The 13266-nt window shown below is 57.1% G+C and overlaps 1 protein-coding gene across 2 annotated transcripts in view; it reads left to right on the top strand.

The window, feature by feature from the left end:
- The first annotated feature begins 7941 nt into the window (after positions 1-7941).
- Positions 7942-13266, top strand: part of LOC103008472 (solute carrier family 22 member 1) — a 33361-nt gene continuing 28036 nt past the window's right edge. Inside the window, exon 1 of one of the 2 annotated variants that reach the window (XM_057528137.1) lies at positions 7942-8472. In XM_057528137.1, coding sequence (XP_057384120.1) covers positions 8062-8472 — 411 coding nt within the window. In that variant the 5' untranslated portion in view covers positions 7942-8061. The remainder of the gene's footprint in view (positions 8473-13266) is intronic. The other variant, XM_057528136.1, reaches the window with a different exon arrangement.

The following is a 13266-nucleotide window of genomic DNA, read 5'->3' as shown; positions in this document are numbered from 1 at the left end:
GGGGCTCAGGATGAACGAAATCACACCTGAACTAGAAGATCGCGTTGGCATACGGACGGATTGTCGTGTAGCGGCATTTCCCGAAGTGCGCCCCACGGAACACTTGTTCTGTGTGATTATGACAGATGTTCTGCAAAAATTGGAAACGACTTATGTTCAAGAAAGTTTGGAAAATGCTAAATGAAAGGTAAATGGCTTTTGTTGCTATGAGGCTTCTCAGAGAGTCTTTAGAAGGAGACACTGCTGGGCGAAATTACAGTAGGAAACATGGCCGGTGAGTCTCCGAGCAGGGGAACGGCACGCGGCAGTCCCTGGATGCCGGCCCGTGTCCCCTTGGGGGACCTGGTGGGGCGTGCACAGCCCACTGAGGGTGCTGTCACCATGGGCATGGCTCTGTTGTTCTCTCGACAGTCCCGAGGAGCAGGGTCGTGGGTTGTCTGTTGGAGAACACACCGCTGCTGATTAATGACAACAAGGCCAAGTGGGCACCCGCTACCTCAGACCTGCCCTCCGCAGAGGAAGCCTCCGCTCCCTCCCCCGGCATTGCCCCCGCCATTTGTGTCACCCCAGTACTTCTCTCTCCTTGGGGTCAAGTTCCCCAAGAAGTTGACCCTGAGCCCTGATCTTGAAGTACAGTTGACCCTTGAGCAACACGGGTTTGAACTGCACGGGTCCACTTAGACGCGAATTCTTTTCAATAAATACCACAGTACTACGCGCTCTGTGGTTGGCCGAATCCGTGGGTGCGGAGCTGTGAGTATGGAGGGGGGTGACTCTGGGCTTGAGCATCCCTGGACTTCAGGACACATGGGGGCCCCTGGTACCAGCCTCCTGTGGATACCAACGGACCGCTGTACTGGAACCACTGAAACGGTGCTCTGACCCCATCCTTCATTTATTTCCCCACATTTGAATGCTGGGGTATAGACGTTGTTACGGGTTAAATCTCGTCTCCCCAAAATCCACATGTTGGAGTACTAACCCCAGTACCTCAGAATGTGACATGGAGACAGGGTCTTTACTGGGGTGATCAAGCAAGGTCAGTGGGGTCAGTCCTAACCCACTAGGGCTGTGTTCTTATAAAAAGGGGGAATTTGGACACAGGGACAGACGGCACCGTGGGAAGAGGTGTGAAGAGACAGTGAGGAGCCGGCCATCCGCAGGGCAAGGACGGAGGCCTGGGGCAGCCTTCGCTCGGCCCTCAGTAGCAACCAACCCTGCCGACACCTGAATTTTGGACTTCTGGCACCCAGACCTGTGAGGCCATGTATTTCCGTTGCTTAAGCCACCCAGCCCGTGGTACTTTGTTACAGGAATTAATCCAGAGATCAGAGGCCCAGCCTCTGGCCTCCAGGAGCTCACAGCCTCCCAGAGCAGCTGGGCAGTGATGAGACACGTGGAGGGGGACCCCATGGCTGTGCTGGGCGCCGGCCCCTAGGCCAGGCTGCCCTACATGACCTCTCACTGCCTTTCATGCCCATCATGGTCCACGCCAGTCGCCTTTCCTGGGATTTCCTGAAAACGCTATGCAGAAAATCCATGCAAACAGTCCTGAAAGTCTTTCAGGCCAGGTACCATGAGAGACGCTAGCGCACCTCCTGAGTCACCGTGCAGGTTACAGTTGTGCCCACAGGTGCAGGGCCCTGGGGTGGCAGCTGGCGCGGATACGTCTTTAACTGTGTGCCAGGCAGTTGACAGATACCAACTCATCTAATCCTCCTGGCAACTCTGTGGAGTGGATACTCCTGGTATCCCATTTTGCAGATGGAAAACTGAGACCCTGAGGGTTAGGCAGTCAGTCTAAGGTCACAGCTGGTGAAACACGGAGATGGCATTTGAACCAAGTTCTTCTGGCTCAGGATTTGCGTCCTTAACTGCCCATGTATACTAGCCCCTCAGAGGCCAGTTCACGGGTGCGAATGAGGCTGGAGGTGGCCGGTGGGTAGGTTGTGAAGGGAGGGGTCAGGCTTGGCGTTGGCTTTGCGTCCAAGTAGCTCCTGCAAGTTAGTTAGTTGCTTAGCTTGGATTCTCATGTGAGGAGAGAGTGCTTCCTGCTTTACCGGGTGAGCATGGAGACTGAGAAGTAACAGCTGGTGCTTGGTCCGCGCTCAGTGCATTGGTGGGAGAGAAGGGCCCACAGACCGGGGCTTAAGCAACAGAAATTAATTTTCTCACAGTCCTGGAGGCTGGAGGTCTGAGGTCAAGGTGTTGGCAGGGCTGGTTCCTCCTGAGGCCTCTCTCCTTGGCTTACAGACGGCCGCCTTCCTCTGGGTATTCACATGGTCACCCTGCCCTCTGTGTGTGTCTGTGTCCTAATCTCCTCTATATAAATAAGAAACTCTATGTATAAGTTTAAGGCACAACCTACTGACCTCATTTTAACTTGATTACCTCTTTAAAGACCTTGTTTCCAAATTCTGAAGTACTGGGGTTAGGGCTTCAGCATGTGAGTTTGGGGTGGGAGAGCTCAGTTCAGCCCCTAACTGGAAACAGAAGCTACAGTGCACTCAGGAGATGGAGAACACAGACGCTTTTCAGGCCGGGCTCCTGGGACCCTCTGAACACCCCTACGTGTGTATACACACGCGCACACACACACACCCGCACACACACACACCCACACACCCACACACGCACTCGTGCGCACACCCACGCACACCCACGCGCACACCCACACGCACGCACACGCATGCATGCACACCCACACCCACACCCACGCACACACACACACAGTGCTGGCACACCCATAAAATTAGATCCAGTCATCAATGTAAAAACTGTTTCTTGAATACTTTCTATCTGCTGGGCACAGTGGAGCTTGGCAGTTGTGAGCAAAATAGAGTGTTTCTGAGTCCCATGGTCCTGAGTCTCTTCTTTTAACTGTCTTTTCTTTTTTTAATTTAATTTAATTTTTTTTTTTTTTTTTGCCCCATGGCATGCGGGATCTTAGTTCCCTGACCAGGGATTGAACCCATGCCCCCTGCAATGGAATCAAGGAGTCCTAACCACTGGACCGCCAGGGAATTCCCTTAACTGTCTCTTCTTTTTTTCTGTTTTGGATTTTCACCAGAGACCAGCCTGGGAAACGCATGTCATCCAAGAGGGGGAATTTGTGCATTTGTGCACAACCAGGAGGAGTCATCGGACTCTCTCCCCTGCTGTCATAACAACAGCTTGTTTTGACCGCTCACCCTGACCCAAGGCCTGAGCTTTAAGTCCATCTGCTGTGTCCCACCTGAGTTGGTTTGGCCCGCAAGCTAAGCATGGGGTTTATGTTTTTAAATGGTCGAAAAAAATTAAAAGAAGAAGAATATTACGTGACACATGAGAATTAGATGAAACGAAAATTTCCACGTCCCGAAATGAAGCTCTATGGGGAGCTGGGTGCACGTGTTCATTTACGTCTCATCCAGGGCTGTGTTGGCGCTTGGACTGAAGGGGAGCAGCTGCAGAGACCAGACGGCCCAGAAAGTACGCCCGGGCATTTACCACGGGGCCCTTTACAGAAAAGCTTACCTCCCGCCCCAGGCTTTCTGATCTGCACAGCCGCGCCATGGGGTGGGGCAGGTGCAGGCCCATTTTGCAGTCGTGAGGATTAAGGCTTAGAAGATGTATAGCGTACAGCTTGGTGCTGATGGAGGCGGGCTTTGAACGGGCTCGCTGACTCCAAAGCCCCTCTCCCATGCGCTGTCCACACGCTCTTTGGATGTGGCCCGGTTCACAGCAGCCCCCAGACTAGTCCCCTCGGTTAAGAGCAAGCCAGTCCTTCCAGATGCTCAGGCCAAATGACTTGGTGCCTCTGGACTCCTCGCTTGCTCTCATACCCACACCCAGCCCGTCAGCAAATCCTTTCCTCTCTACCTTCAATCATATCCTGAGTTTGCTCCTTTCCATCCCAGCCACCTGGGCCCGGCCTCTTGCTCAGGCTCAGGCTGTCTCCGGGGGCCCACAGGGTAAAGCCCCGGTCCTGGCGGGGCCTGCAGAGCCCTGTGCCCTGGCCCGTGGCCCCTCTAGCGTCCGTCCTTTTGCTCCCTCCGCTGGCTCTCCGGCAGTCCTGCTGGCCTCCTCGCTAAGCCCGCCGGGCCTCTGCTCTTGCCGGCCCCTCTCTCTGGAACGCTCTTCCTCCGTCCGCAGGGCTCGCCCTCCTCCCTCCCTCAAGGCTCACATCACCTCTGAGAGGCCATCCCTGACCGCTGGTTCTGCGGTCACAGCCCGCACCTTCCTGCTCAAGATCTTCTCCGTCGCACTTCCCGCCTACTGTGATACAGTCCAGCGTTTCCCTTGCTGAGTACAGATCTCTGCTCTGAGATGTTTGTTTGTTTGTTCACTGCTGCGTCCTCAGTGCCCAGAGCAGAGCCTGGCAGACCGTAGGTGCTCTACCTTGTGCAGTGGGTGAGTGAGTGGGTCCCTTGGCGGGGACAGGGCAGTGGGTAGCTGAGGGCTGGCGGGTTCTCTTGGACGAGGCTTCCACACCGTGTCGCGAGGCTACCCCGCCCTGGAACGTTGGAGCGTCATCAGGAATAGAACGGAAGGGGCTCCTGCCTGCACTCGTGGGCCGGCCCCCGTCCCAGGAGCCCCAGCCTCAGCGGCGGCATCCGTGCACGCTCGGCCCTCTGAGCTCTGGAGGTGGGGAGGGTAGGTAGGGGATTTAATAATGCCCGGCTTCTGCCGCCTGTGTCCTGGGACAGGTGAGGACAAGAAGGCTGTCATGGGCAGCTGAGGCAGACGCAGGCCATTGGGAGGACAGCCCCGGTCCCTGGAGGAGAAGGTGGAGGCCGAGGGCTCCTCTGCTTTGTCCCCTGATCGAGGCCTGGGCGGGAGCATCCTGGGTGGCGGCCTTCTGTGTCAGCGGCTTGGGTGCAGGCAAAGCAGAGCCATCGGAGCCGGCCGCTGGCTTCGGGGAGGAGCCTGGGGTGTGAGGGACAGTCCGTGCCCCTAAGAAAGGCTGGGCCTTTGATGGCCAGGCCGGAGCCTCACGGCGGGCTCCCGTGCTGTTCCCACGCTTCCGGCCGTTTCCGTGCTCCTCGGTGTACATAACACCTGTCCCCTAATGGCCTTACTGAGCGGTGCTGCTTTGGAAGACGGTGCTGGGGTCAGGGGCCGAGAGGAGAGGTCTGCTCCTCCAGGACGGTCCCCTCCCGACAGCACGGAGAGGGAAACAACGACGCTGGGGTTCGGTGCCGCGACAGCCGCGGCCCACCCCGTCCCCGCCCCGCTGCAGCACAGCCCGGGAGGAGGAGGCCCAGTGGCGGCAGGAGCGGGGCCTCCGGGGCCGGGATCGCAGGGTGGCGGGCAGGCCCGTTCTCCCACAGCCCTTCTGGAAAGTCAGCCCGGTCGTGGTGAAGTCACGCCACCGTGAGGGTCACCTGAACCTCGGGAGCCCTGGTGGCCGGCTTTCCACCTGCAGATGTGGGCTTGCCTCTGACGCCTCTGCCTTCTCTGTTTTCCCGGAGAGGAGCCCGGCCTCTCTTCTTACCTCCGAGGCCTCGGGAGGTCCCAAGGCCTGGGGTGAACTGTCCTGGAACAAAAGAAGCATATTTGCGTGAAATCTGTGTTTCATTGGCCGTTGGGCAAGTTGAGTGGCAGCACAAGAGTCCTGGAAACTTGGTCACTGGTCACTGGCCCTGGGGCTTTCAGTGAATCGATTTCTTGAGAATTGGCCGAGAGCCAGCAGCATGACAGTGGACAAGGGACTGACCTCTTGGGCCTTGGTTTCTTGTCTCTAACACGTGGGTAACTCGAGGGTTCTCGCAAGATCACGTAAATATCAAGATCAGTGAGGAGCCTGGCCCGTCACCCGAGAGGCCAGTGAGGATGGTCGCACCGGCCTTTCCCAGTTGGCACCCATGGGCCTTGGTCGCTTCTGCCCTCTGCAACCTGAGCCCAGGAGGACCCGGCCACCCCGATGTGCACCTGGACCAGGGGCTGGGAGACGGGGGGGAGGGAGTGATGCAGGGCGAGGGGAGGGCCCATCTGCTCTCCAGTCTAAGAGGAACAAAGAGCTCCCAGGCCACGGAGAGCCGGAGGGCGCCCCTGCCCAGAGCCGGGAGGCTGCCCTCTCCCCGGAGAAAAGTGGGCAGTGGTGTCCGGCCTGGCCGGGGAGGCGGGGGCAGGGAGGGTCCTGCTTCCTCCCGAGGTCGTGTTGGGAGCAGGATCGCACCCTGGCTGCTTCCCAAGCCGAGGACTCATCTCAGGGCAGCCCGTGCATTTGGGGCTGGTTGTGTTAGAAACCCCAGTAGCTTCCTCCAATGCAGGGAACACCCAGCTCTCCCTGCTCCTGGGAGGCCCCTTCGCTCCTCGCACAGGACACTTCACTTTTGGTCACCAAATGTGGGGTGTTTTCCCCACGCCAAGCACTTCTCTGCAATACCAGCTGAGTGTCCCACAGTGTAGCCCAGTTCTGACACCATCTACCTGGAGAGAGCGTCAGACCCCGCAGGTTAAGGGCTCGGACCCATGACACTGCCCCCGCCCATCAGATGCCAATCACTGTTAGGTCCCCAGGTTACCCACAATTCTGTCCGACTTAGCTGTAAATCAGGGTCCCATGACCTCTTCCCCCTTTGGATTCAAGTGATTTGCTAGAGCGGCTCAGAGAAGACAGGGAAACATTGATTGGTTTGCCAGTTTATTAGAGGATATGGTGAAGAATCAGAAGAACAGCCAGAAGAGGAGATACACAGGCTAGGTCGGGGAGGGTCCCAGAGCAGGAGCTGCTGTCCCCATGGGGCTGGGGTGTGTGGGTGTGTTCGCTCCGAACCCCGGCTGCTGGGATTCTAATGGACACTTCACCACGTCGTCGCCATGAACCCCAGTTTCAGCCCTTCTCCCTGCTCAAGAGAATGAGGGCAGGGCTGAAAGTTCCAAGTCTCTAATCACGGCTTGGTCTTTCCTGAGGCCAGGGGCCATCCAGGAGCCCTCCTGGGGCCACCTCGCTGAACAGAAGACACTCCTATCGCTGGGAAGTGTCAAGGGTTTCAGGGGCCCCGTGCCAGGAACAGGGCGGGTGGGGGCAGACCAAGATACAGTTCCTATTATCTCACTCAGCGCCTGGCCTGGGCGTGCAGAGGCCCTGCCTTGCGGAGGTCCGCCCCCAGCCCTCTTCCTTCCCTCCCCCGCAGTGAGCGCTCAGTCCAGGCAGGGAGGGGGTTTGCAGAGCTGCAGCCCCCTGAGGCGGGCTGTATTGCCAGACCAGCCGGTGGCCAGCTTCCATTGTCCACGGAGTGAAGAGGCGAGAGTCCCAGGAACGAGACGGTGCAGTGGCAGCCCCTGTGTCTGTTATCTGTCCCTCCTGTGTGCACACGGAGGGACCTGGCCTGAATGTCCGGGCTGAGGTGGGGGGAGGGGGAGGCGTTTTCTGCCTGTGGCTCTCTGAGGTCTTCTATCAGCATCTCTGCCCGGGGCCCATGGAGGTCTGTGCCCAGACGGCCCCCTTGGCCCGCTTTCCTGGGGATTCAGGGTGCCTCACAGACCAGCAGCCGGGAGCCTGCCTGGGGACGTAGTGAAGCTGGGTGAAGTCCCACGTGGGTCCCAGAGAACGTGGTCATCCTACGTTGGGACAAGGAGGTAGGGAGACAGGTCCGTCTGGAGGGCTTGGCTCTCCCATCACCCCAGCCAGACCCTCACTCCCCTCTGCATCAGATGCCAATCACAAGTAGTAGGTCCTGTAGCTGTGCCTGGCGGCCAGCATGCTGTCTTTGGTTTATCTGGATGATAAAGAGTTGTAAAGTAGGTAATCCCTTTGGAAGAGACTGCGGGGGGGCTCACGGTGCCCTTGCTCGCTGCTTTTGCGCTGTGAACTCCAACTCAACAGCATTAGGCCCCCCGCCCAGGGCACTCCCTGGCCCAGCAAACAATTTGGCCAGTCATTCTCCCGCCCTCGCCTGAAACCCGTCCACAGGGTGAAAGATTATTTCCAGTTGGTTGGCTTCCAGGGGTGTTATGCTTAGACAGCAAGTTGATTTCAGACCAGCGCATTGCACAGAAACCCACATGAGACACTGACCCCGGGCCCTGCGGCCGAAGAGGTCTGGTCAGAGCTATGAGGGTGCTGGTTCAGTCATGCTCACCGTGGACGACGTTCTGGAGCAGGTCGGGGAGTTCGGTTGGTTCCAGAAGCAAGCCTTCCTGATCCTGTGCCTGATCTCTGCCGCCTTCGCCCCCATCTACGTGGGCATCGTCTTCCTGGCCTTCACCCCGGATCACCGCTGCCGGAGCCCCGGGGTGGCCGAGCTGAGCCGGCGATGCGGCTGGAGCCTGGCCGAGGAGCTCAACTACACAGTGCCGGGCCCGGGGCCCGAGGGCCAGGCCTTCGCCCGCCGGTGCCGCCGCTACGAGGTCGACTGGAACCAGAGCGCCCTCGGCTGCGTGGACCCGCTGGCCGGCCTGGCCGCCAACAGCAGCCTCCTGCCTCTGGGCCCCTGCCGGCACGGCTGGGTGTACGACACGCCCGGCTCCTCCATCGTGACCGAGGTACGAGTGGGCGCTGCGCTGGGGCGAGCCTGTGGGTTTGGGGCCAGGGAGGAAATATATGACAAAGAGTAGCAGGTTCAGCTTCACGTCAGGAAAGAGGGAGCGGGGCTGTGTCCCCCGAACGCTGGCATCAGCAGGCTGCAGGCTGGGCCCTCGGGAGCCTTCCCTTGTTTAATCCTCCACAGACTCTGGGTGTTAGAGGAAGAAACCGAGGAGAGACCATCGAGAGCCAGGCTGAGCTGGATTGCTTGGACGCGGGTCTCTGGGGAGACCGGGGCTCCTCTTCTCTCTGCCCCGCTGGCTCCTCCGCAGGCCTGCAGAATTCACCTGGGGTCTAGCTTCCCCACTGTTAGAATTGTGAAGCGCCCCCCGTCCCCCCCCCACCCGCATTCAGGAGCCATGGACACGTGACAGCTAACCACTGGCCTCTGAGGCGGGTGGAAGCTGCCCTGGAGTCAGACAGAATCGCAGCCAGGCCCCGGGTTGGCTGAGCGTCACTGAGTAGGTTGCTCAACCTCTCTGAGCCTCAGTTTCCTCGTCAGTAAACCAGCGACGATAACGCCCTGCCTTCACAGGGGTCAGCGTGAAGGTGCTGAGCAGACAAGCCGAGCCACGCTGGGTGTCCCACTGACGGCCCACGGGAGAGGGGGATGGTGGCAAAGGCTTTGCCTGCATAGTTTAATGAGTTATCTGAGCGTTTGCTCTGCGAATATTTTACTTAAAAGGCACCCGGTTGTTTTTCCTTCACGGGCCCTTTGGAAAGTGTTGTACCGTGACAAGCGCGGGCACTCGGAAACTGGCCTCAAGGTCACGTGGTGAAGCCGCAGACCCGAACTATGCAGAGTCTGTCTGTCGGCAGAGCTCGGTTTCGGTGAGGGTGCTACTCACCGGAAACAGGGGAACTGAGTAGTCTCAGCATCAACACATCTGGGCTCTTGCCGGAGAAAAGCGCCGTGTCCGCTCCTCTGGCCTCACCAGCTCACTGTCTCGAGGAGGGCGGGGGCCAGAGCAGGGAGTTTCCCCCAAGGGGGGAGCAGGGCGGGTGCTATTGCACGAACATCTGACCTCCAAGGCATCCTCCAACGACAGATGTCCAATTGGAAGACTCATCTCCCAGGGATACTGAACTGTCCACTATTCTCGCTGGGAATCTAGAAATAGACCAGGACGGGGAAGTGTTGTTCTCTGTGGCTGCAGTATACTCTGCTTGGAAAGGATCAGATGCAAGAATTCATCCACTCACTCCTCCATCTGTTCATTCAGTAAACGTATCTGAGCCTTTCCTCTGTTCAGGCACTGGGTGTGATGCCAGGAGGGAGACAGAGAAGAAACCTCTGAGGTTTAAGGAGTTTGCAGTCTCCAGGGAGTGAGGGACAGATGGCAGTGGTGAGAATAAGACCTGCGTCCCAGACCATGTGTGGGAGATGCAGAGGGGCCATTGGGCTCTAAGAAGGGGGATCTTGGCTACTGAGCTGATCACGGGGGTCTTCCAGAAGGAGGTGGCATTTTTAAAAAAATTGAAGTATAGCTAATGTACAATGTTGTGTTAGTTTCAGGTGTACAGCAAAGTGATTCAGGTATACATACCTACATATCTATTTTTTTTTCAGATTCTTTTTCCTTTAAGGTTATTACAAAATATTGAGTATAGTTCCCTGTGCTATACAGTAGGTCTTCAGGAAGTGGCATTTGAATGGAGCCTCGGGTGGTATTTTGAGCAACAAGGAGAGGGAACAGAGTGGGCGGGGAAGCGTGAGCCAAAGCTCAGGGGAGAGGGAGCAGGTGCTACATTCGGACAGCAACGAGCTGCTAAATTGATTGGAATCCAGGGTCCAGCAGAGGAATCCCAGGGGAGAATGGTGGTTCCAGCTCACCTTCAGGCCAGAGCACTGAGTCCTTACGCAGGTCACCAGATAAAATACAGGACGCCCGTTAAATTTGAATTTCAGGTAAACAACGAACACTTTTTTAGGCTAATTAAGTCCCAGGTATTGCACAACATTTGATACAAATGTTGTGCAATACCTGGGAATACAACGGAGGCTGGGAATGCAAATACTGCAGGGGGCATACTTATACTAAAAAAAGAGTTGTTTGTCTGAAATTCCAATTCAACGGGGCACCATGTATTTTTTTTTTCCTCTAAATCTGGCCACCCTGCCTTCGTGCCAAACAAGGGAGCTTGCTGGTCAGGCAGAGGAGGAAGACCATCCTCGCTGGACCTTGGGGATGGTCCAGGCGCTGGTGGGCGTGGGGCCGGGGGCTTCCTCAGGCGGGGAGAGCTTGAGGAGGCCGAGACATGAGTCCCGGTGGGACTGTCAACCAACGTGGTTGTCATAGGAATGAAAAGAAGAACCGATTTAAGAGACACAGGCCTGGCAGGGGCTGGGGAGAAGGATGGGGCCAATTTGCCAGAGGGTTCTGGCTGGGGAGGAAGGGGAACCAAGCTCCTGAAAACTGAGGCTGGAACACACGGCAGTAGCAGTTTGTGCAGGTGTGGGAGCCTGGCCAGGTGGTGGCCTGAGCGGGGCAGTGGACTTGGAGAGGAGGGAACACAGAACCGATTGGCCAACTGTGGGCTTCCAGTTGCCCTACGATCCAGCGCTGGGGAGGCCTGGGAGGGTGAGGTGAGGGGCTGTAGGGTAGAGCTCATCTGGGGACCCGCTGAGTGTGAGGGGTGGTGGGACCCGGCTGGAGGTGATGAAGGGTCATGAGATTGGGGGCCTTGAGGTCAGGAGCGTGAGAACAATTTCTCCTGGAAGGAGTGGGCTTCCCTCTAACTCTCCCTTCCCACTGCCTCGAAACCCCTTTTGCTTCCTCTCCTCATCCAAAGCTGAAGCTTAATTTGGGGGGAATTCACCTTTGTTATTCATTTCTGCAGAAATAATCTTTAACTTGGCCTTGCCTTGGACATTGGAACTGGCTTAAGGGAGGACGATGAGGTGACCTGTTTGAATACCCGGCTCCGCTCCCCCCCTCGTCCTGGGGGCGGAGGTCAGGGTCCATCTGGGGCAGGAATGTGCCGTTTCCAATCTCGCCTGATCCCAGGGATCACCTGGATTCCGATCCGTATCTGCTGAGACAGGATCCATGGGAACCTGTATTCTAACGAGGACGCTGGGTGATTCTGTGCTCGGGCGAGCTTGGTGAACACTATGTTGCTCTATAGGTTGTGTTCCCACCACACGGCCTGGTCCCAGTGAAATTCCAGCAGGGACGGTGACCCGGCCTAGGTCACCCCATCCTGCACTCCCCCTGTGCAGCCCCAGGCTTTCCCCAGGGGCCAGGCTTGTCTTCCTGGTGGCACAAAAGTGTCTGGGGGCAGTGGCAGGGTTTGGGAGCACAGGGGCAGGCAGGCTTACGAGCCTTGCAGGTGCCTCCGGACCGAGACCCTCAGCGCAGCTGGGGGCAGAGTTCTCAGGGAAGGCGGGGTTAGCAGGGAAGGCCGGGTGCCCCTTCCTTGAGCTCCGCGAACACTCTGGCTTCTGCACGCCCCCGGGGAAGGGTGGCACCCAGGGCATTTCAGGAAGGGTGGCAGGGACATCTTACAAAGATGCTGACTGCACAGAGTAGAACAAACCCAGGGCAAAATAACTGGTGCCCTGCGGCTTTGGTGAAATCTAGCATGCACAGAAAGTCGTCTTGGGCGACGTGGGCGGAGGCTGCACAGAGGCGGCTGCAGGTGCAGACCTGGGTCAGCTGGATAACACCCAGCAGTGGCCTCCCCCACGTTCTGCTGACAGGGACCAGGCAGCAGGAAAGCCGAAGATCTGCAGGGGAAGCTTCCTGGCGAGGGCGTGTTTTCAGCTGAATTTTAAAGGGAATAAACACCTGGACCGGCAGAGAATGGGAGTGACTGGTATCTCATCCCGTCTCTCAGATCTGAGCTACTCTTGCGAGCAGACAGCGGGCTCTGGGCATGAGACAGATGGTAGCGCGAGCTCAGTATTAGTTTCTGAAAGGCCAGTGGTAGCAAGGAGTTTTACCTATATTTTATTTTTTAACAGTGCTCATGATGGATCCCCGGGACCGGGAAAAGGGCATGGCTCGTGTGGGCAACTTTAGATTTTTAAAGGTGGTGGGTAACAAAGCCCCCACTGAAAAAGTCAGATGGTTTATTACCTACCAAACCATTTGCACATGATTTGTCCCTGCAGTGCCTGCACTAGCTCTGTGACGGCGACAGGACGGGCACCACACACCTATCAGACTGGGAGACTGAGGCCCAAAGTTGCTAAGTGACCTCCCCGCGTCACACCACACAGTGTCGCCTGGTGGGGCGGAACCATGAATCCAAAGTGTCCCTGGTCACCACCCAGCTGGTGCTGTGCCAAGAATGGGGAGGCGAGGCCCCCGGCTGCTGCCCCCCAGCCCCTCTCGCGTCCCTGGGGCGCCCCCTACCCCCTGCACGCTGTGCAGCACACAGGCTGCTCCCAAGAAGCTCCCGCCGCCGGGCCTCTGTGTCTTTGCTCAGCAATTCTCGTGTTGACACTCACAGCTCCATCAGTCATGACCAATTTACATAATTACTGGTAGAATTTACGTAATTAAACATATAATTAATATGTACTTAATTAAGGGCCTTGACCAATTCTGGAAACCATTTATTTTACCACATTTCTGTCTTTGGATAATTACTTTGCTGTATTTCCTTTAGAAAGCTTCCCTTTTGGCCGTGCTGTCGTTTGATAACTGTCAGTGGCACTTGACAACAGCCTCTTTAGTGTATATTGAGGGTAAAGCCAAGGTAAGGATATTAGGCATGTAATGACACTGACTGAGATTCACCAGAAA

This window comes from Balaenoptera acutorostrata, chromosome 14 (genome assembly GCF_949987535.1).
Source record: "Balaenoptera acutorostrata chromosome 14, mBalAcu1.1, whole genome shotgun sequence".
NCBI classification, from domain to species: Eukaryota; Metazoa; Chordata; class Mammalia; order Artiodactyla; family Balaenopteridae; genus Balaenoptera; species Balaenoptera acutorostrata.
This window is presented reverse-complemented; position numbering and strand designations above follow the sequence as displayed.